This window comes from Mustela nivalis (genome assembly GCF_964662115.1).
Source record: "Mustela nivalis genome assembly, chromosome: 7".
In the NCBI taxonomy this organism is placed as follows: domain Eukaryota; kingdom Metazoa; phylum Chordata; class Mammalia; order Carnivora; family Mustelidae; genus Mustela; species Mustela nivalis.
The window spans coordinates 132,583,984-132,606,979 of record NC_139026.1 but is presented as its reverse complement, the minus strand read 5'-3'; the positions used below and the strand labels follow the sequence as shown (position 1 = coordinate 132,606,979).

Sequence of the window (22,996 nt, the reverse complement as noted above, 5' to 3'; positions counted from 1 at the left end):
AAATTTGATGCGAGCTTCATGTATCCTGTCATGACGGAAAGAACACGGGCTTGGGAACCGGCGGGACTGACCGTGACGCCCCTAGCGGTGTGGCTCGTATCTTCCTTACAGGATAATGTGTATAAAATGACAGAATGTACAATAAAAGACCCGTGGTATGTCTTTGAAATGGGAGGCTTCTTTGGTTCTCTTAGATCCACCGTAAACCCAATATTCCTTGAGTAACCAGAAATCTGGTTTTCCCTTTTTGATCTACCCTTGGCCCAAAGAGCTCCTTGATGTCTCTTCCGTGGACCTGACTGTGGGAGGGGGATAATACTTTCGGTCTTGTAGCTTACTTCCTAGGATTCCAGAAGAATTCAAACATTCTGCGCACTGTACAAGGCTGCTATGACAACGAAAGCCCCGTGCACCACATCTAGCCGTGACCTATGAGAACGAGAGGGACCAAACTCAGGAGGGACACGGGGACGCGGCAATGCACGTGCAGTTGCCGGCGGCATCACCAACCGACTCAGCCCTTGTGGAGGAGAAAACTGGCAGCACGGTGCCCACGCTGCTCAAGTTCATCCCTCTGGACCTACTGATTCCACTTTGGGAAATGCTTCCTGGGGATATCACACCTGCTCCTTTCCCTTTGCTCCAAAACCATCATAAAATCTTTTGCAACAAAGCAGTGAAAACGACCTACATAGCTTTAGAGAGACTGGGGCAACTTAACACAGAAGAATGAGGTAAAATGACAGGTGGGGGCAGGGGAGACCACCTCGTGAGTACGTGTCGTGTGAGGACATGCATTTAGTGCTCTCATCTGGAGCGTGGGAGTAACAACTGTACCCATCTAGGGGAGAGGCATCAGGACCTAATGAGTTCCGGCATGAAACGCAACCCAGAACAGTGCCCGGCACGTAGGAGACACCCCCGAAACATTTCCTGCGATTATGAGAATGATGTCACCCAAAGTGAAAGGGAGGAAAAGGAGAATGTAAAAGAGTGTGTGCATCTCGATTACAACAACAGCATTGGGTACTCAGCATTCCTAGAATAGAATCCAGGGGCCCAGAAGGCTGTGGCGTTCATGAGTTCACCAGGCCCCCTTTGTTCTCACCAGCTTCAAGGACGTGTAATTGACACAGAACACTGTGTAACTTTAAGATGTACTATGTGTTGATTTGATGATACACTTACATATTACAGTATGATCACTACGGTAGCGGCAGTGAACACGCCCATCATATGTCCCGTAATTGCCGCTTCCTTTTCTGTGGTGAGAACGTTTAAGATCTACTCTCTTGGCAACTTCCGAGTATATAGGTGAGAAGTGTTCTCTATAATCACAACGCTGTGCTCATATTAGATGCCCCAGAACTTGTGCATCTTCTAACTGGAAGCTGACACTTTTGACCAACTCCTCTCCATTTCCCCCAACCTTCAGCCCCGGCTAACCACCTTATTACTCTGCTTCTTCGAGTTCAATAGATTCCTCTCCACGCCCACCCCCCCCCCCTTACATTCACAATAGACGAGAAAATAAATGAACCAACAGACATCTTCCAAACAAACTGGCAACTGGTCTGAAGCCAAGTTTAGCAATTTCCGCAAAATAATTCTCTGGCTGCGGCCAAGGTCACCGATTGATTTCTAAGTAAACTGACAAATCCCATGAGGCCTGGAAACACTGGACGTCCAGCCCGGCCGGCTTCACAACTGAACTGTCTGTACTTAGCCAGGGAGGAACCAGATCGACCAGAGGTCTCAGGGGCAGCCCCGAGATCTGTCCGTTCTACTATGCTGTGTAACATGCTGCGGCTTCCCCCAAATTAGGGGTTTCACCCAACTGGCCACATGTTTCCTGTGTCATTCCAGTAGCTGAACATGTCCCTGGTAATAATTTCTATTTCTAATCCAACGCAAGAGAAGATCTCATTTTCTTGAGAGGAGGCCTGCCTTGAGCCGGCCACATAAAGTGGGCATCAAATAAACGTGGATATTGGTGAACTCCACTGGGAATGTAACTGGGGCTTCTGGTGGGGGGAATGCTGGCATTTACAAAACTGGCCCTGGTCGGAGCACACCTTCCACCTTGACCACGGGCTCCCTTCCAGTGCATTCCCATTCTTTAGCTGGGCTGAGCTCCTTCCTCCCTGTGGAACATTCCAACGGCTTCCCTTTGCACTTAGAATAACATCTAAATTCCTTTCCCCAGCATTTACACATGCCTCCCTGCCTCCTGCGCCCACTCTTACTGTCCCCTCTCACTCACCTAAGTAGTCCCCATTCATCCTTGGGGCCTCAGCCTCTGTCACTTCCTCCGGGCAAGGTCTCAGTCGAGGCCAGATCTGTCGGTTAAATATTCACCCTGCACTCCGTCTTACCACTCGTAATTACTGGTTCTGGATCTGTTTTCCCCATAGGCTTAGGAATTCTAGGCGGGCAGCCCTGTCTCAAGGATGCCCACTGTCCTTGCCCAGTGCTAGGCACACCTATTTGTCGGATGCGGGACCATATAGTTGAATAAATGAAAGAAGAATGAATGGACGAAGAAAAACGGAATGGAGAGGACCAAAGGGCTCAGGCCACGCCCTCCCCCCTGAATTAATTAGTGACTACTCTGGAATTTCAGCATTAAGCTGGGAAGGGGGTGTTGGTGGTGGTTGGGGTTGGAGGGGGGCGTTATCCAGAAAGCCTCTGAAATCCAACCAATTACGCGACGTAGAGAAACGTTAAATGCTCTGAAACCAGCCAAAGCGAATCCAAGGCAGCCCGCCGAGGCTCGGAAAAACACTTACCTGCGCTCTCCGTGTGGCTCTTATTGGCTGTGGTTTTCATCATTTTCTCACTGAATAAAAGAAAAAGAGAGTCAGCTACACAGTTTCCAAAAATTCTTTTTTTTTTTTTTTTTTTTTTGGCCCCTTCCATTCACTATGCTAAGCGATTAGCAGCAGCTCGTGATGGTATCAAGCAATGAGGGTATTTGAGCGTCAGCATCACCACCGGCCAGAATGGAAGAGGCTTCCCAGGTGTGGACTTGCCACTGCGGGTGGAATGCAGCCGAGCAGCACTCATGACTTTCAGATGAGGCGGACGTGGAGACGAGTGGATGGCGCTCGCAGGCACGGGCGCCGTGGTCCGTGAAGCCACATGCACTGGGAAGCCCATTTACCCTTCTTGGGCCAAAGTGTTACCTTCGACCAAGAATTACCAGAAGGAAAACAAACAAACACACCATGATTCATAGAGATGGGAATATTTTCAGCCTTGAGATGATTACAAGGAAAACGGATTTGAATGAATGGATTATCATAATGATTAAAGAGAAACAGATCGAATTATTTTTCATTGGTTTGCTTTCTTCTTTTTACCTAGACGCATCTTTGCTATTACTTGTAATGGGCCCTTTAAAAAGCGCCGACTGAACAAGGCCAGTTAAACTGGCAATCTGTTTCTCCATGGCTTGCATCCTCTCTCTGTAAAACAAGAGAATCGTTGGTTAAAGCTATTATTGACTTTCAGACTGGTTTGTCTAGGTGAATGATCCGCGGAGGGTTATAAAATGGACCACCTAGGAGGCTGCCAAAGTTCATCCCATCCTGGCCCTGGGGATGTGAACAGCCTACAAATCCTTGCTGGGTTCAAGATTCAATGATCAGAGTTTAATATTAACCCACTGAGCTCACTGGAAAAAAAAAAAAAAAAACCCCACAACAACAACAACAAAACACAACACCAGACAGAGGAGCTAGCCCAGGCCTCCTGGAAAACAGAAAAGTGCTTCCTTCTGAAAGGACTCTGTCCGCCGTGTTTTTGTGAATTTCGGCCCTGCTGTTGCAAATTGATCGCTGACACCGGCCATGTCCTAGGCTAGCTGGGGCCCGGTGGCACAGACTTGCAAGCTGTCCTCATGGGCTGGAAGGCTGTCACCGAGGTTTTGGTGTCAATGACGGAGATGCTGGCCGAGTGTGGAGTACAAATTGTACAGCCCAAGAGCGACACAAATGGATGTCTCCGAAGGAAAAACAGGACTGGAATTACTGTCTGACTTGGGGGAAGGGGCTGCCGAGTCTAATGTCGTAGGAACCTTAATCTGGGGGCTTTCACAGGATCCAGCAGGAAGACAAATATCCCTGACAACTTGACCATCTGAAGACACAAGTGAAAAATCCCCCCATGAGGAACCGTGCACAGACACTGCCCCCCTCTGTTTGGGGCTCTCTGAGGTCATGGCACCGTCCGTCTGGCCTTTCACACAGGCTCCCCTCTCCGAGCCCTGGCCAATGGCAGTTTCGCAGAACGATGACTGTTATTTCCAGCACGTGATAAAAACACCACCACGACAGAGTGGGCATGGTGGGCAGCAATGGCTGTCACTGCCAGTGAAACGCAATGACACTTACGTGGTGGTTTCAAACAAGACAACGGAGACAGCGGAGAACAGTCTCAGTAGTGGGGGTACCTCGTCCGCCAACGTATCCCCTCAGCAGGTGTCCCAGTGGGGGATGGCTCGAGACAAAGATGTGACCCCGCTCTCCACCACGGTTCCTCACCCCACAGACCCCCGGTAGTGTTAGCCCTGGGGATTCCCGTACTACAAACAGCATATTCAGACATTGTAGCTTTTGAGCACAAGCTGACTTCTTTATCTGGTATTGCATGGAAAAAAACATGGCGGCCTATTCTTGTGCTAGAGAACAAACAGCTGGTTGAGCTGGACTAATCGAGAGACGACGTATCTGTATCTCCAACTTCGCAAAGGTAATTCTGTCTGTATAAAAACCTCTGGCCTTGCTTTTTGTCTTGGGAGTACAACCCGTAGCACCATATGAAACACTGAGCTTAAATTGCACAATTATGACTTTGACTTCACAGTCGCATGCGTTTTCTTTAGGTTAAAATGGATGGTTCTGACACAATCCCGAGTTTCTCGGATGGAAGTCACGCAATCTGAATAGTCACTGGTTGTGAACACAGTAAGGAAAAGTATCCAGCTGACGTGCTAAATAGTATGATCTCTTTATTCTACTGCAAGAAACTATGGTAGAGAGAAAAAATTGCAAATAGAGTGGAAGTTCCTGGAGTGACTTTCCAGTTGCTTCCAGGCAGAGTAGTGAAGGCTGAACTGAGTGGCATAGCGTTTTGAGTCTTACCTGTGTTTTTGGCCTCCTCTCTGCCATTAGACAGTGCATGTCGCAAACAGAGAACTCAGTAAGAAATTCTAATCAAGAAATCAGGTTAGTGAACCTCCAATGGCAATTCCAAATTTATCAGACCCAAGTGGCCAAGGAAAGTGGTGGTTGGTCATGCTGCCTGCTGAGTGGGAGAAAAAGACTTAGACAAATGGGCTCTTGGGAAATGAATGATGTCCAGGAGATCTGCCGAGCAGCAGAAGAAAGTCGTCCCGGGCCCCCATTCTTCCCACAGTAATGCTGGAGTCAAGCTCATGACCTCGAGTAGAGGGGCACTCAGAGCTCCTTGAGATGGTACTAGTTCACGGCTCTTACTCAATCCTAGGCACGTGCAGAAGATCCCTCCCGGCCACCCCGCCTTCCTTCCTTGAGTGACACCTCATTTTTAGAGTCTAGGCAGCCTTGGTTAGGAAATGGCTTAAAGGAGCCTGTGAAGCTGGAGCGTGGGATAGGAAGGCACGGTGACAACCTAACCAGACAGGCGACAGCGATGGTGAGAACCAGCTACGTCTACGACTATAAAGCATTAAGTGAGAATCTGACAGGAGGAAACGGTGGAAGGGATTCCAACACTGGCTCTACGTGCAACCCCGAACAGGGCCCTTTCTGATCACTCTCTGGTCACCAGCTTTCACTACCCCGTTTAACAAGGGAGGGCAGCAGCATCAAATCCAAGCAAAGCGCCCGAATCATTCAGAGTCAGAACACTGCTCTTCAACTGATTCATCCCCAGGGGTCCTCTCCACACAGGCGTCTGAAGGGCTTCGTACATGCCTTTATTGGCTTTTTCCTTGGCTCAGTGGGTACTCAGCTGCTCACTGGGCTTCCCTGCATGGTGGTTTTAGGATGCAGAGAAAGACAATACCCACATCTCACTCCACTCTTCCTTCCTCATCAGACATTATGTTGACATCATCACCCAACTGCCTGGGATAGAAGTTTTGGATGCTCTGGAGCAAAGCTCTATTCTCGGCTCTATACATACACATTTGGTTCTCCCTTTCTCTCTCTGAGGACGGCTGTCAAAGCTCTCTGCATGGCCTCCTCTAGGCTATGTCACTGGTGGGGCCACCAGGAAGGAGACATGATCTGTCAGAGCCCTGAGAGTACAGAATACTTGAGCCTGACGGCCAAGGTCAGGAGACAACTCTCTCCCATTGTCCAGGAACCAGCGGGGCATGCATGTGACCAACCCATGTGATCATACCCACGTGTTCCACTGCCTCGACCAAAACTGCTTTACAAAAATACAATTCTTTTGACACATGGTAATGAGAAAACTTTTTCCCCTCCTATTTAATCATCAAAGTGTTTCTGGTTTCAGGATTCATTTGAGGGAGATTATCTGATTTATAAATTCATAAATAAGATTGTCTTTCCATTTCATGGTTGGTAATCTGGAAACAATTTTATGGTTTAACTAAATTACAGTGACTGGAAACTTATGCAGCCTTCTCCCATGATGAAATGTTATGAAGTATGTTTTAATGTGAAAAGGAGAACAGAGAAACGCAGCGGAAGACGAGAAATTAAATTCGACCCTGTCATTTTGTTGCAGTGGCAATTCTGTATGATAACCATCAGAATATTAAAGACATTTCAGCCAATGCTTGCCAATATTCCTTGGCTTAAGGTATTACAGAACTGGTATAATTACTGTTGAAAAGATGGTTTAAAAGTGATTTCATAAACCTTTTTGTATCATTCCATAAGCCATATTTATGTGATTAGTATGTATGGTTAACTAGTCATTTAGGGCCGTAAGTCAGCCTGGCTGAATGCATCTTCCTGGGGCCCAAGCATAATATTAATAAAAAAATTCAAGTCCAATCCAGGGAAAGTGCTGATCCCAGTATTTAAACTCCCTCTGCTACAACCAGCTTTCCTTGAAAGTCCACGTCTGCCTCTGATGAGGCAAAGCCCAGACTGTGCGTGGTCTGCTCTCTGCCTTCCGAGGGCAGGGAAGGAAAGAGTCTGATTTGGGGGGGAATACGTTTAGCCAGTAACTCCACTTATCCAACTTTTGGATTCAAGTTTTCACCTTCAGCCTTTTTTTGACCCGGGACTGGCCTCTGTGCTGACCCAGGCCTCATTAAACCTGAATTAAGTCCTTACTGTCTTATCTCTAGGTAAATGAATGACTATTAAAAAACAAGTCTGTGCCGTAACAACTAGGAGACTGGTAATTTTATAATGAATCCCTAAAGGTATGTTTTTAGCCATCCGGGAGGAGTGTCGGGGAGCTGAGGGAAAACAGCTGGCTGAGCTGATGGGACCAACCCCGGTGGAGGATCGTTCACCGCCCGAGTCAGTTACCAACGCTGAGCCCACTGGCTCAGGAGAGTCAGTAACAGCGATGATTGGGGGGTAGGGGGCTGGCCTTCTGGGAGTGCTTCCCAGGGGGCCCATCAATTCATTTCCAGTTCCTGTATTTTGTGACTATTTTTACTATCTGTTCCTGATCATTCCTTGTGCTCTCTATCTCCCCACAAAAAAGTCATGAACAGCAGACAAGCCATCAGCAAACGTTTTCAAGCACGTTACTCTGTGCTAGGCACAAAAGAAGCTGGTGTGAACGAGACAGTGAATAAAGCATCATCATTCCTTCCTCAGAGTCACTTTTTTGTTTGTTTGTTTGTTTCTGGGAGAAAATCTAAGTGAACTAAAACCCTTTAATCTTGGCAGTGCCAAAGGCATTTTCCAGAACGAAATAGCGAACAGGCTTAAAGCTGGGCTATGCTCTTGTTTGCTCATGCCCTGATTCTCTGGTATGAAGGGGGGAAAAAAACCCAAAGTAATTAAAGTCACTGTTTTCAGAAGAGTTCAACAGAACACTGGAATTCGAATGATCTGAATTTGTGGTAAAGCTTCAAATAGGACTCCGAGCAGGGAACTTTCTATTTCTGCCCGAAGTTAACCTATTGGTGAAAGAATTCTATAACTAAAAACATTCCTCTGAAAATGCCCCATCAATCTAACTGCTCACTGAAACCTCTAGATTTCTTGAGGAGACACTGTGGGCGTGGCCAGTAACTGCCACGGGGCTGCCGTGTTCCGTACGCATTAAGGTTGTCCCCCAACCACTGCATGCAACCATGTCTGGCACTTTCTTGTGTTCTCAGTCCTTGGGCGAAAACCAGATACAGACGGTCACGAAGAAATGGTGTTGATAACATTGACCTTGAAGGCTGCTATCTCTCCCCTGATCCTCTGCCCATGGAGAAGGAAGACTGGGTATGCTCCATGTTTCCTCTTACTGCTTCAGTCCATTGTTCTGGCCAGCTGTTCAACATCTGCCACGCTTCTGAATTCTGACTTCCTCACCTGTAAATGCCCTACCAGCATCTCGGACATTCCCACGTCCTTGGAGGACTTCAGCACAGGAAGCTGGCCTCCCTCCTGTCCCATTCCAATTCATTATCTCTTAGAGCGTCAACGTCTACTCAGGTAACCCTTTCACAAGTTGGCCATTCCAAGATGCTTGACTCTTCTTCAGACATACTCTGACCTTCGGTTCTTACTTGGTCTGGTTTTACTGTCTAGATCTGGAAAGTCCAGCTTTTCCCCAACTCAACAAAGAAATAATGACCAAAGCGAATAGTGTTCATCTGGAATGCTCTACCTTTGACTGATGGCCACGAAGATATGCACATCTAATGACGCCTGTAAAGAAACAGTCAAAAAATGAAGCCCCATTTATAAAGATCTGGGTGGGGGGAAGCTATTTCTAATCTTTCTTTATAAATTCACTGAGGCACTAAGAAAATGAAAGCTCATGATGAGATGTGAAGAGAATGCTGTGTTCCTTGGAATAAATAGTTTTTCGCATATTAGCTTGCTATTTACCCGAAAGGACTCAAGTGACATTTGATTGCCAATAACTTCCGTGATTGCTACTGAGTGTGAGCCCTATGACAGGTGCTGGGGGAAAATGCTACTGGTCTTTCTTGCTGACCCCAGGCTTCGGATGACCCAACTGGGGGTGGGGCAGGGGTGGGCATAGCTAGCTGGGATCTAGGTCCGTGTGCTCCTAGGGGTCAGGTGCCCCCGGAGGACGGACACAGACAGTGTCAGCTGGGGAAGAGCAATGCCTCCTATTAGGAGACACGTGAACGAAGCCCAAAAGAATAGGATTTAGCAGAAGGAAAAGAGAGAAGAACAGCACACTAGGGGAGTCCTGGGGCAAGGGCAGTGGAATTAGACTAAGAACATTCAATGGAAGCAACAATTCTGGAGCAGGCATTAATTTAGATTTGTTCTCTGGCTCCAGAGGCGGGCGGGGACCGGGTAGGGACACCAGGTCGGAGGCCACCGCTGCAGACGGGTGGCAGCTGGCACCACCAGTGTGGTAGCAGGAGGCTCGAGGAAGAGGGCTGGAGTAAGGGACGCCTTCTCTGGTTGTCCAAATGGGGAGTGGGAGAGAGACCAATCAAGAGGACGCCAAGGCCTCTGACCCAAGTACGGGATGAATGAAGCGGTCACGCCTGAGTTGCACAACTGAGACGGGACAGCCTCTCTGGACACAGAGAGCCCGAGCTGACCTGCAGCTGCCCACCGGGGGGACAAAGCTGCACTCCCATGTCACAACACGAACATCTCCGAGTCTCCACTTCCTCAACCGTCCAACTAGGATAACAACAGCCTTCCCTGTCCCCCTGGGCTGTCCTCTCACAGAGGCGCGGGGATGAGGGCGAGGGAGAAAGCGCACAGGCAAATACGTTATCGCCTGCGGGACACGAGGGATGCACGAGGCTTCCTTTCCTCCCCTGGACTTCATCCATCCCACAAACCTTGTTCCGACATCGACTGTGTGCCAGGCACAGACCTAGGAGCTGTGGATGCAGCGGCGAATCAAGCAAAGGGCTTGCTCTCATGGAGCTTATGAGGGGAGGGTACAACAAACTAAGGAAGGAGAGAAAAACATATATGTAAGCATATAAACATAGGTGTATACTCTTGTGTAGAAACAGGTATTTTATTGAATTATACTATTGTGTGTGTGTGTGTGTAGATGGCCAATAAAGGTCTCACTGAGCTGACGGCGTTGAGTAAATGCCTGACGTCGGTGAGGAGCCAATAACCACGCACGGGCAGAAGGAGGCACGAGGCAGAGGGAGAGCATGTGCAAAGTCCCGGAGGTAGGCAAGGCCCAACACATTCAAACACAGGAAGCCAGGGAACCAGGAGCTCGTGACCCGTTACGTAAAAGGCTGAATGAACTTTCAGCGCACAGAGGAGATGGGGCCCGCAAAGCCTGGCACCCCTTGTGAAACAGAGGTGCCCATTTCCTTATGCCCAACCCTCCAAGAGCATACCATGTCTGAAATGCGGCCAGACTTAGGATTCTAGAATTACAGAATTTTCTGGTTGGAAGGAACTTAGTTAGGTCCCACCATTTCTCTTCCCTCTGGTTTAGTGATCTTGACAAGCCAAAAAAAAAAGGGGGGGGAGGGGCAAGGCGGGCCCCGCAGGTCACGCTAAGCTCAGCCACACCCAGCTCCGCGCTCCCATGAGCCCGATCACCCGAGAGCGTTCTGCCCAGCACAGCAAAAACGCCAGGAAGTTCTCCAGGTAGCCTTTAACCTGATTCACAACTTGCTTTCCGGGCAGACTGTACTGGCTGGAACCAGAATACAGCCCACATCAGGCGTGAGGACACAGTCGCTCAGATCCAAAGGGCCAGATCCAGTGGCCCTACGGAACAGAGCCACCCACTGCTCTGACAGAACACTTCCCAGTGTATGCCCATGTCATTCAAGCACCATCGAGAAGTCATACTACCATCCCCCTATTACCGCGAAGGGCAGTGAGGCTTAGCCAGGCAGGGGACCTCCCAAGGACAGTGACTCACCACCTGGGGTGAGGCGCTTCATTTCCCTGGAGGTGAGAACCTTCGCTCCCCAGGATGAGCCTACACCCTGGCTTGTGAAATCACCTACTTGGCATTTTCTTTCTCCTCCCTGAGGGTAGGTAATGTTTCATCTTCATGCTTTTGGAAATGACATTGCAGATTTTGCACAGGTACAAACCGGTACGAAGAGCCGTTCGTTCGTGTTCCAACTGCCTGACCGGGGCCTGCCACCGATCTTCCAACAAGAGATGGTGTCAGAGGTGATGGAGAGATGGGTCTCTTGAGGGGTCCTACAGGAGCTGTGGAAATACGCTCTCTGCTTCCTCCTGCTTTTGATGTAGAAAACCTTAGGGTGAACTCAAAAGACAGACTCAGGAGATAGAAGGGAGGCGTTTCCTAGAGCCGGCCTCCCTAATGTCTTTTTGCATTTCGTCCTTCTTAGATGTCTGTGTTTACTGGAGGAGTGAGGGACATACTGTTTTTATTACAAAGACAAAAAAAAAAAATATTGACACAGTTTGACAGTAACGACATCATTTGGCTGGAAGAGCTCCAACGCCAGGCTCTGTGGGAAATCTCTTGTCTGATTCTCCTGTAAAGTCAGCGAGGAGCAGAGTGGCCTCTCAGATCCCGGGTCATGTCTGAAGATGGTCGGGGAGGGCGAGGAGGGGTTTACTCCTCATACCAGCTGGCCCTACACGAGTGTGGTGGCCAATCCTGACTTCTGTAGACCCGCCATTTTTGAACGTTTGAATTAATGCTTAGACCTGGCGAAATTTTTGACACTTCACTCGTGAAAAATAAAACTCCCAAAACTCAAGAAAAGCCAAGTGTAAAATCTCCGCGATCTCCTCCAGACGGATGGGCCACCAGTCACAAGAGAGGCTCAAATATGGCCTGGACATCACGAGGACCCGGGATTACCCGGTTCCTGGGCCATCGGGGAACTGGGAGATACCCCATCTTCAGGCCGGATGGGAACCACACTGACTCCACACTGAGCGGCTGCTGCCATAGAACCCATCCCTAAACGTGTATTCTTCTTCTCTTTGAAGAAGGCGAGGGAAGGGGATTATCTGAATCGCACAGCATTTAGGTCACTCTGGCTTTGCTTCTGGTTTTGGGTCTAAGCCACCGGACTGACAGCACCTCGTGACTATTCAAAGGAGATACGGGGTGCATTTTAATGTCATCTAATTAGTGACAGAGGATGGCTTTCCCTTTTGAGAAACTGGTTTGCTTAAGGTAACACAGACCTCGAAGCTTTCATTCCGCCGGTAGTTCTGCTAGGATATCCCTGTGTAAGAGCAGAACTGGCTTCACGAATTAGTCCGATGGTTAAGCATCATGTTTACCAGTCAGCTCTCGCCTGAATCCGGCAGCCTAAGGAGCGACAAGCAAATATTACTTAACCATGACGTTATATTCCTGTGCAGGAAGTAATAATTCGATGGACTGACACCGATTTGGCTTCCGAGACCAGCAGAACAGCATGCGCAGGTGTTATTTGTCTGGAACCATAAAGCAGAAATAACAGCAAATTTGAGAGAGAGATCAGTCCGTCTTTCCAAATGACATCTTTTCGTTTCATTGTGTATATCCCTTGAATCGCAGTCCATTCCGACATCCTCACGAAAGCTCCCAGACCAGCGCAAGTTCGGGAAAGGGCTCTTTTTTTTTTTTTTTTTCTGAATTCACAGCAATTACTGTCTGTATCACTTCTTTTGAATGAATTATGTACAAGCAGTCCCCCAGATTATGACAGCCTTGTAATTGAAAAGTTTACTTGTACTTTCATTGTTCCGTACTTGGAATAGATGGTGGCCAGATTTCCAGCTGGTCCACGGAAGCCTCTTCAACCTACAGGGTATTATTAGCGCGATCATTGTTCCTCATTGTTTTCAAGTGAAACGTGTCCTGACTTCCCGGCTGGACGTGGAGATGTGCAGAACAGATCTTCCCCCTGGAGCTCCAGCGCCCGGGGAGAGACACATCCCCCTCTCACTGACCTGGAATGGTGTGTTCCCTTTTGCTTTGCTAGGAGACGGTGTCACCCTCAGGTGACCAGGAAAGCACCCCTGGGCATCACCCATGAGAGAAATCCTACTGGTGTGGTGGTTCCTATGAAACCGTTTTTAGCCTGCATTTTCAGCTCAGAAGTTCTTCTGCTTAACCGTGGCATCACTTGTATCATACTTCTCATGTTTTATGACTGTCTTCCTAGTTTACATCCCTTGTGCGTGGGGACCACATCGAGGTTTCTCTCTATGCTGTAAAGTCTGCAGCTCAGCACTTAAGAGGGGCTCCATAAACATTTATTGATCCATAATTAGAGCTACGTGGGAAAGCAGTTCAGACAAGAGCCGAAATCAGTCAGGCACTGTTAGGCAGCAAAACCGATGACCTAATAATGTCGGTGTTTCCTGGTCAGGCATCTCTGTCATCACTCACATAGCTTAGGAGCATTTAAAAGGATGTCCTAATCCTGGCTTGTCTTTCTGCTTCCGGACCCCAGAAGAGATGGAACTCTAACTGCTCTCCTGAACTGGATTTTAAAGTGGCTTTGATATTCTAAACATTCTACCTTGGATCTTTAAGCCCAGCTAATTCTCTTCTCTGTTCACACTTAGTTTTATTTTCTCCACACCTGCCCACCTGCTTTTTGTTCTTCCTGGGGGTACACTTGACAATCCGTCTCCTTGCTTCTTTAGGCACAGTCCCGGTCTTAGCCATCTCTCCATACTGATCTCTGGTGAGCAGCATGTAGTAGGGTGCTTTGTTCGAAGCAGAAACACACAACTCCTTGCCATGTGGAACACACGCTCTTAATTGTAACGAGTTGTTCCAGCCCATGAGGTAGGTGTTATTATTATACCTATTTTACAGATAAGCAAACTGAGGCAGAGGTTCAGTAACCTGTCAAAGGTCGCCACTGCTAGCCAGTGTCAGAACCGGGATGTGAACCCCGGGAAGTCTGGCTTTGGAGTTCCCGTTCATGAACACGGCACACTGCTGCCCCTCAGTGAATGGTTGATCACGGATGGACTGAATCAAAGGTCGTAAGAGCAGGTTTTCACGGTAGTGAAGGTGCTTCACCAAGAGGTGAAGGGCTGAACTGGGATAATGATTGTCAAGATCCATGTTTTACGAATGTCACAATTTACATTATCTGAGTGTGGGGTACTCTTCCGTGTCTCTACTTCATTAAGCAGAAAAAGTCCAAATTTCCTTGAGAACCGGCGCTTCTCAGACAGGGGCATTTTGCATCTGACCCCAACCCTTAACCCCCACCACCGCACCCCCCCCCCCCCCGCACGAAGTGCAATTGACAATGTCTGCAGACATTCTGACTGTCCTTACGAGGGGCGGGGCTGGGGTAGTTTGCTTTCAGCATCTAGCAGGGAAGAAGCCAGAGACACCACCAGACATCCTTCAGGGCACAAAGAGTCCCTCCACCCAGCCAACAACAAAACATCCGGCCCAAAATATCAACAAGCGCCAAAAGTGTAAGACACCTCGTTCTAGAAAGATCTGAAGTCTAACCACTTAAGAGGCTTCTGATGCGGCTCACTTTTGAATATGCGCTTGGAAAAAGGAAAACAAATTAATCCTCAATTTTAGGATAAAGCATAGTTCGAAAATCTTCAAAGGTCTGCCAGTCACTGTGAACATTTTTCAATGACATAAATCTGAATTCAGACTTCCGCTCAATCCACTGTTCAACCAAGGAGGCATTCCACCCCTCGAAGCTACCCGCAGAATAACACGTAATCCTCCTCCAGTAAAAAAGTGACATGAAGTGATAACAATGGACACCAGTTAGCGTGCACTGTTCAGTCTACACAGAAGTTTCTTTTCTCTTCTAAGGGGCCCCGGGCGGGGACCTCTGCTTCTCTCAACTGGGGAATTCTTAGAGATCACGATGCCATCTCACATGGCTTTTCTTTCTCCAGACAGAGGCGCCGAGGCAAGGCGAGAATCTACTCCCCAGTGGACTCTCGACTCGTGTGGAATTTAGGTATCGTAGGTGTGGAATGATGTAAAAATATGATCTCGGCTCAAGTTTACCATGTCTTGAACAACACTACATTAGAAGGAATCTGTTATACATTTGGAAAGGGAGCTCTTAGTCACTTTGCGATGAGCACTCTTGAATTTCAATAAAGATATTTTACATTATAGGATCCAAACTATAAATAGAAAGTAGCAAAACATAAATGTCCTAGATTTTTACAATTCTTGAGGGCTGCTTTATGTGCCATGAATAGAAATAACGATGCTATTTAATGAAGGAATTTTATAACCTAGGGAAGACAGAGCCTCACACACTGAGTCATCTGTCACACACTGTCCACCCCCCCAACCCCCAGCACTCCCTCACAGCCATGTGGACCATTCTCTTCTTGGCCTCCTGGCTGAAGGGAACTCATCTGGATAGAGCCAGCTTCTCACTTGGGATCGTTTTTCTTTCTAGAAGCGCAGACAGGAAAACTGCTGTCTTAAAAAAGTCGACATGGCTGTATCCTGCATCTCTACCCCCCAAATCCATGGCCATCTTGGGAGGAGAGCCCTACTGTCCTCTGTGTTCTACTAAACACACGACTCTACCCCCAGATCTTCTATATAAAATTTGTTCTCACTAGATGCTTTCCGGAAGTGTCTTTGCAAGACAAGAGAAGCCAAATGCATCCGATCAAGACACACGACTACATACAAGGACCGAGATGAAATGACTTCATCCTTAACTCTTCATTTTCAAGTCAATAGAGCAGTTATAAAATCATGTTCCAAAAAAAAAAAAGGAAAGGAATGGACAAAAAGCTACCATGGGAGGTTTCCTAAGTGCAGATGAGAACGAAAGAATTTTTCTCTCTGATTTCAAACATCCTGCAGTTATCCAGGCTATTTCCTTGGAACGGCACCTGAACCCAGCAGGGTCCAAAAGAAAGGAGTGCGGCGGATTTCTCAGTCCCCTGCGTTTTGTAGCTTCACATCTTAGATGTAAAATGTCACTTGAGAGTTTTGGAGAAGAAGCGCTTTCAAGATGTATTTGCTGTTTAATATTCTGAAAGGGCGACAGACATGGGTTTGGCGCTTGATATGACTCCACAGCCATGAAGGTAGACTTGTAGGGGCTGAACTCTTAAAATAAACAGATTAAATCTAAGATAAGAGCCGGCTTTTGGCGCAAACAATGGGCTCTGATTTCGTGCTTCGGTAGTTGTTTCTGGCGCTCCTGTTTTGAAAAATTTTTCTTTGACGTAGTCCTTGCATTCATTTTTCAGAAATAAATGCCTATCAAAGATACTTTTTCTTCCCCCATCGCTGCATACTTGTGCTAATATACTAGCTAGGGCAGTTATATTTTAAATGGCCGATATATATTTAGCAGCATAATTATGCAAATGCTACCCCGTTTATGACTGTAGATATCTTTCAGGAGCAGTTGCGTAGCATCTAGACCTGAAACAATTTAAGAATTCTGGTAGAAATGTTCAGAATTCACCCTTACACTGACTTCTCTGCTGGGTGCAGGTGTGGCTCACAGGTCCCACTCATCTGGCAGACTATGTCACGGTGGTAAAAGGTCAGGATTCTTTAACAGATACGGATGTTCTATGCCACGTACTGTGACCTTGAGGAAGGACTTAACTTCTCTGAGCCTCGGTTTCTGCATCTGTAAACTGGGATGATGAGGGGCGCCTGGATGAAGAATCGGTTGGGCGGCCAACTCTTGCTTTTGGGTCGGGTGATGATCTCAGGGTCCTGGGATCCAGCCCAGCGCTGGGCTCCACGCTCAGTGGGGAGTTTGCTTCAGGATTCTTTCCCTCAACCTCTGCCCCTCCCCCCATGTGCTTGCTCTCTCCTTCTAAAGTAAATAAATGAATCTTTTAAAAATATGGGGATGCTGATAGTATGTAGGTGATACTATCTTTTTGGCGAGAAACAGAGAAGAGTGATTCTAATAAACTGCTGATTCCCTGAATATTTAATCTTATTTCTCATGCCCCTTTTGAATTCATAGATGACAACAGATTAAAACGCTTACCTCTTTCAGACTCCATTTCTTGACTAGATTTTTATTATGTTGGCTTCTTTCAATCGATTTAGGCTAGAGAAATTCCCTCTATCAAAATTAGCTTTCCTATTATTATACGAGATTTGGAGGGTCTTTCAAATGGACTAGGCTGGTAAGTTACACCAAAAAAGAGTAGATGAGAAAAGAAATTGAAATACTCAAGAGTGTCTCATTCCCTAAAAAATTTTTGCTGATCTCAGTTACCACTCCTGAGTATTAAATCTAAACCATCCTATTCGCATGCAAATTTGTGCTTTATCACCCTAGATGACAGTCATTGACACATTCTTTCCATTTCCCAAGGCCAGATGAGAAAGCAGAACTGCACTCCACAGGAAAACACAAACTGCCATTTCAGACAGTTAAAACTTGAACCCACCCTCTCCTTCTTTTCACTGGCAGATCAATTACCATGAGCTCCTGATCCATTTGTCCAAAAGGTTTCTGCTCATCACCATTTTCTTTCCTGTTGTTTGGATTTACACTAACGATGCTGCTGTTAGACCCAGGCTCCGCACGCTCCCACGGACCGCCCCCCATTTGTCACAGCTGTTGGCCTGCGTCACCCGACCCCCACCTATGCGGAAACTCTTTGCAGACCCGGATGGCCTTTGATCCCAGAAGCTGTGGCTTCTCCCAGCTGCTGGGGGGGGGGGGTTTGGGGCTCAGCCAACCTCTGTCCCCTTGGTTTGACCCTGCAGGGCAGGCCTCAACCACTCACAGGCACAGACCACCCTGGGCTGCCCTCACCACCTTACCTGGTCTCTCTGTCTTTGGGGATGGTAGCAGTGCTGTAGGCAAACACTTGCTTCTCCAAGAGAGGAGGGCCGAAGTCCACAATGCTGGCTAATCCCGGAGTGGTCCGTGGCTTTTCAATATACACCAAGGTGCCTGGCTCCTTCTTGAAGGTCTGGCGGCTCGGGGAGGCCCGCTCTGGCTGCAAGGTGTGAGGGGGCCCGTGGGCGTTATGGTGGGCGTGCAGGTCTATCATCCTCAGGTCGCTGACTCGGTGAGGAGAGGCGGGGGGCGTTTTGGAGCCCAGGGTCGGCAGGTGGCTTTCTGGGTATTTCCGAGATTTCTGTCTGTACAGCGACTGCTCCATGTGCATCTCCGCTTGCAGAGAAGGGTTGCAGTAAGCACTGGCTGAGCGGATCGCTGTGCGGTGATACGCGATGATGTGGTCGGGGACGTCTAGCGGGTGCCCGCCATGGGAAGACGCGATGCTCATCCGCCCCTCGTGATAAAGGTAAGGATCGGTATAGAAGCCCTCGTTCCGGTACATGGCGATGTTCTTGCCACCCATGTCTTCATCGGGCTTCACATCCCTTCTTTCCAGGATGGCGCTCGGGCTAGGCGAGATGGACCTGGAGACGGGCAGGCTGGAGAGTCTGTCCCTGGGGATGGTGGCGTTGCCAGGAACAACCATGGGGCGGGTGCCCCCATAAGGAATTCTGGATGGGGAAGGAGGCATGGAATGGGGCACAGGAGTGGATGGTGGAGAGTTTGGGATGCCGTGGGGCGGATGGGCTGTGGATCCCGGTCGAGGGGCACCAGGGCCATCTCCTCGTGCATACACAATTTCTCTCTGCATCTGAAAGTAAAACGAGAAGTTAGAAAATCTCCTTTGATACTCATGTTTTTAGAGCTGTCTCAGGGTGACAGCGTGGCTCTCCCGTGGCAACAGGCCGAACGGCCCCCTCCTTGGGCAGCATGTCCACACTCTGACCTCTGGAACCCGTAAGTACGTCACCTTCCACGGCCACGGGAACCCTGTAGATGTTCCTTCGTAAGAATACTGAGCTAGTATATCCAGTGTATTGGGCCAATATCCAGATGGCCCAATGCCACCACACAACATGCGAAAGAGAGAGGAAGGGGTCAGAGTTAGGGAAGGGGGTGTGAGGACAGCAGCAGGGTCAGACAGAGAGACTGGAAAATGTTCTGCTGATTGTGAGGATGGAAGAAAGGCCCAGGGGACCCAGGGAGGCAGGGAGCTTCTAAAAGCTGGAAAAGGCAAGGAAATGGACTCTCCCCGAGAGCTTACAGAGAGTATGGTCACTGTCAACACTTTGAAACTGGCCTGTAAAGCCCATTTTGGACCTCTGATGTCTACAACTGTAAGATAGTGAAGTTGTGATGTTTTAAGCCCCTACACTCGTGGGCGCTTGCTACTGCAACCACAAGAAACACCATTAGAGAGCTCAACATTGTGAGGTTTGGGGGGGAAAACAGTGCAGGTCAGTGTGTGATGGTACACCTGATTCTCCTTCCACAAGGGCCAAACAACCATAGGAGATCTGCACGGACCTCTACACACATCCTCTATTCCTATCGTCCACAAGGCAAGCCTCTAGAGAGCATAAAATACAAGAGGGACTGGCTTAGGCAGCAGCACATATCTGGCCGAATTCTCCATGCCATCGGACCACGCAATGCAAGATTTGATCCAAACAAAGGTAAAGATCAATTCATACAGATTCATATATGTGTAGAAAGCATAACACAGTGCTCAAGGCAAATCAAGTGCAACAAATGGTAGGTACTATTGTCATTATTGGTATCAATTAAAAAAAAAAAGGATTTCAAATGTCTACAACCCACTTAGGATAAATAATAATCCAAACTGTTAGTCTTCTTTATCTGGCTTCAGGGTGCATCAGAATCTGGGGGATACTGAGCCCAATGGACACACAGTGAACGCCCCCCCATTTTTGGCAAAAGAATAGGAAGACCTATTAAGAATCTAAATCGTACAGTACTGTCTAGAAGGATAAAGAATATTAATGAAAGGAAATACAAAATTGATTTTAATTAATGAAAAGTTGAGGGGCGCTGGGTGGCTCAGTGGGTTAAAGCCTCTGCCTTCGGCTCATGTCATGATCCCGGAGTCCCGGGATCGAGCCCTGCATCGGGCTCTCTGCTCGGCGGGGAGCCTGTTTCCCCTTCTCTCTCCGCCTGCCTCTCTGCCTACTTGTGATCTCTGTCTATCAAATAAATAAATCTTAAAAAAATAAAAAAGGAAAAGAAAAGTTGAGTAAATTTCTTTTAAAATAACAGAGATGCCTACATGGATATTAAAAAAAAAAAAAAGGTTTGGCAATGTGAAAAGAAACGGTTAGGAGGTACAGTATAGAGCTTGTAAAATAAAATACAAAACAATCTCATTGGGGGCACCTGGGTGGCTCAGTGGGTTAAGCCTCTGCCTTTGGCTCAGGTCATGATCTCAGGGTCCTGGGATCGAGCCCCACATCAGGCTCTCTGCTTGGCGGGGAGCCTGCTTCTCCCTCTTTCTCTGCCTGCCCCTCTGCCTACTTGTGATCCCTCTCTCTCTGTCAAATAAAAAAATAAAATCTTTTAAAAAATCTCATTGGACTTTCTTGACATCGTGTGTAGATGGATTCAGAAAGAAATGTAAGAATTAATAATTCTGATGCACTGTGCACTCATAGGGGAATGTGGGTGATAGTCAAGGTACTTACCATCCAGGAGCTAGTATTATGTGGGTACCAACCAACCAGAATGGGACTTCAGCCAACAAGGATGGATCCTAGCCATACATGATTAGCATCATGTATCTGAGGGTAATGCTCTTATCGGCCTTGGCCTGGTCCACTTCAAATTAATCTTGCCGTCACCCAACAGGGTCACTGAAAGAATCACTGTCCACCTGAGTCACCCACAATGCAGGCAGACGCATTGCCTTGGAGGGTGACTTGGAGGTTGGAAGCCTTTGAAAGAATTCTTACCTTACTTTGCCAAGCTATGACTGACTTTACAGGACTGAATTTCAAAAAGAACCCATGATAATTTCATCCTCGGCTTTACAGAGAGCCCAGAAGAAGGACAACGCGATGTTTCCATTACACAGTGGGAAGATGTTTTCAACCCACAGTGAGAGCGAACCTTTCAAATCTGAAAACCTCAGTTCATATGCTAAAGGATATGGAGCAACCAAAGGCGGTCACTCTTAAAACGAGGCGGAAGGGATGGGAAGATGAAAAGAGAATCTTTTTCAAGGCTGCACTGTGATCTCCCAAGGAGACCACTTGCTATTCCAATAAAAGGTGGACTTCATACACTTCGCTGTCTGGTTGACAATCAGCATGATGATTAAGATTCTATGATACATAGTTTCAAAAAGTTCCAGCCTTCTATGCTAGTGTTCTTCCCATGGAGATATCTTCCTGGAATCAGGCACCCACACAGTTTTGTTGTCTAGCTGGTCTTTTTTGGGCCAATGAGTCCAGAAGTGGCATTAAATGCATATTGAGTTCTTCCTGCACTAGTCTTCCAAGTCAGAGCTCTTAGGAGGAAATTATATCAAACTTTAAAGGTAAAATAAATTGACCACACACACACACACACACACACACATCACACACGGTTCTTACCCACCTTAATCCATCTGCCTCCCTTCTCCCACTAGTGTCTCTGATGTCATTAATCTCCATCATCTCTCTCAAAATATCTGGATACATTATGTCCCTGACACTTCTGTCCCAGAAGGTTTCAACACTCATGTTTTTATGTGAGCCTTGAAGAATTTCATTTTTTAAAAAAGATTTTATTTATTTATTTGACAGACAGAGATCACAAGTAGGCAGAGAGGCAGGCAGAGAGAGAGAGGAGGAAGCAGGCTCCCCGCTGAGCAAAGAGCCTGAGGTGGGGCTCGATCCCAGGACCCTGAGATCATGACCTGAGCCGAAGGCAGAAGCTTTAATCCACTGAGCTACCCAGGCACCCCAAGAATGTCATCTTATAGCAAGAAAAACAGAACCTAAACCCAAGAATAAAGGTTCTTTTAACACCTTACCAGAATCCAAAACAGATCTGTCTGTCTGAACCTTGGTCCAGACAAAGAAAATGCTCATCTAGAGTAGATACTCTAGATACAACGGCAATGTATGAACTAGACTGTTGCCCCTCATTTACCTCCTTTGGTGGGCATGGTCTCTCCCTCCCACCATGACCACTCAAACCCCGGCTTTCCCTTGGTTGAGCACTTCCAGTTTCTGTAAACAGCGGCATTTACAGAGTTCAGCACCGTGGTCCTGGCTGGGAGCTGCTGTCCCTGCCCACCGCACAGACCTCCGTAAACTGTCTGGCCCCTACTTCCTAGAGGCCCGATGAAATCTGGGGCAGTGTCAAATTAATTTTCTGAAATTTGAGTTAGGAATCCTACCTATACCTATATCTCATTTCTCTAAAACTCAGCGAGTTAAATCAAACGTTGCTCATTTACAAGTTTTAAGCTCATTTATAAGTTTATAAGTTCATTTATAAGTTTCTTGAATGTAAGGTAAGACGGGGCAAAAACCTTGTAATTATTTCTGGAAAGAAAAAAGAAAACCTAGCATGCAAAATGTTTATTTCAAATCATTTTGGGAAACTGTCTCATGTAATCACGTCTCTTCGCGGACTACTTAAAATATACATATTCTCTGCGGAAAGGGAGTATTATGCACAGTTTATTGTATTTCAAACCCCACCACTCCAAGTCTAGAATTTGTAAACATACCACTCAGTCAGACCACACAATGAAGGAAACGCACAAAACTGAAAAGGATTCTCGGGAGACTCTTCCATCCTCAGAGAATTAAAGCCACTTACTTTGTCTTAAGGAAATCACCTGTACTACTAACGCCGTGGAAAAAAGCAAATTGGCTCAGCTCCCAATTACGCGAGTCCTTTGTTTGCTGGCTTCATCCAAATCCTCCGTTCCACACTGGGATATTTTAGACAGCTTTCTCTTCAGGGAAGAAATCGCAAAGGCCACAGATCCTAAAATGTTGCCAGCTTGAGTGTTTACCACCCTTGAAGACCATCTTGTTTCCCCCCACCCTCGTCTTCTGAGCGAGGCCGTCACAGGCGTGGATGAAAAGT

The 22,996-nt window shown here is 47.4% G+C and overlaps 1 protein-coding gene across 22 annotated transcripts in view; it reads right to left on the bottom strand.

Annotated features, from left to right (window-relative positions):
• The window catches only part of KIAA1217, a 377,430-nt gene that overhangs the window by 42,533 nt on the left and 311,901 nt on the right, over nt 1-22,996 (bottom strand). For 13 of the 22 annotated variants that reach the window (XM_082742091.1, XM_082742090.1, XM_082742081.1 and 10 more), the window contains 3 exons: nt 17,872-18,704; nt 3,363-3,467; nt 2,790-2,839 (listed from right to left, as the gene is read on the bottom strand). In XM_082742091.1, the coding sequence (XP_082598217.1) occupies nt 2,790-2,839; nt 3,363-3,467; nt 17,872-18,704 (988 nt within the window). Of the gene's footprint in view, nt 1-2,789; nt 2,840-3,362; nt 3,468-17,871; nt 18,705-22,723; nt 22,940-22,996 lie in introns of those variants that run through there. The other 9 variants (XM_082742072.1, XM_082742084.1, XM_082742074.1 and 6 more) reach the window with 2 other exon arrangements.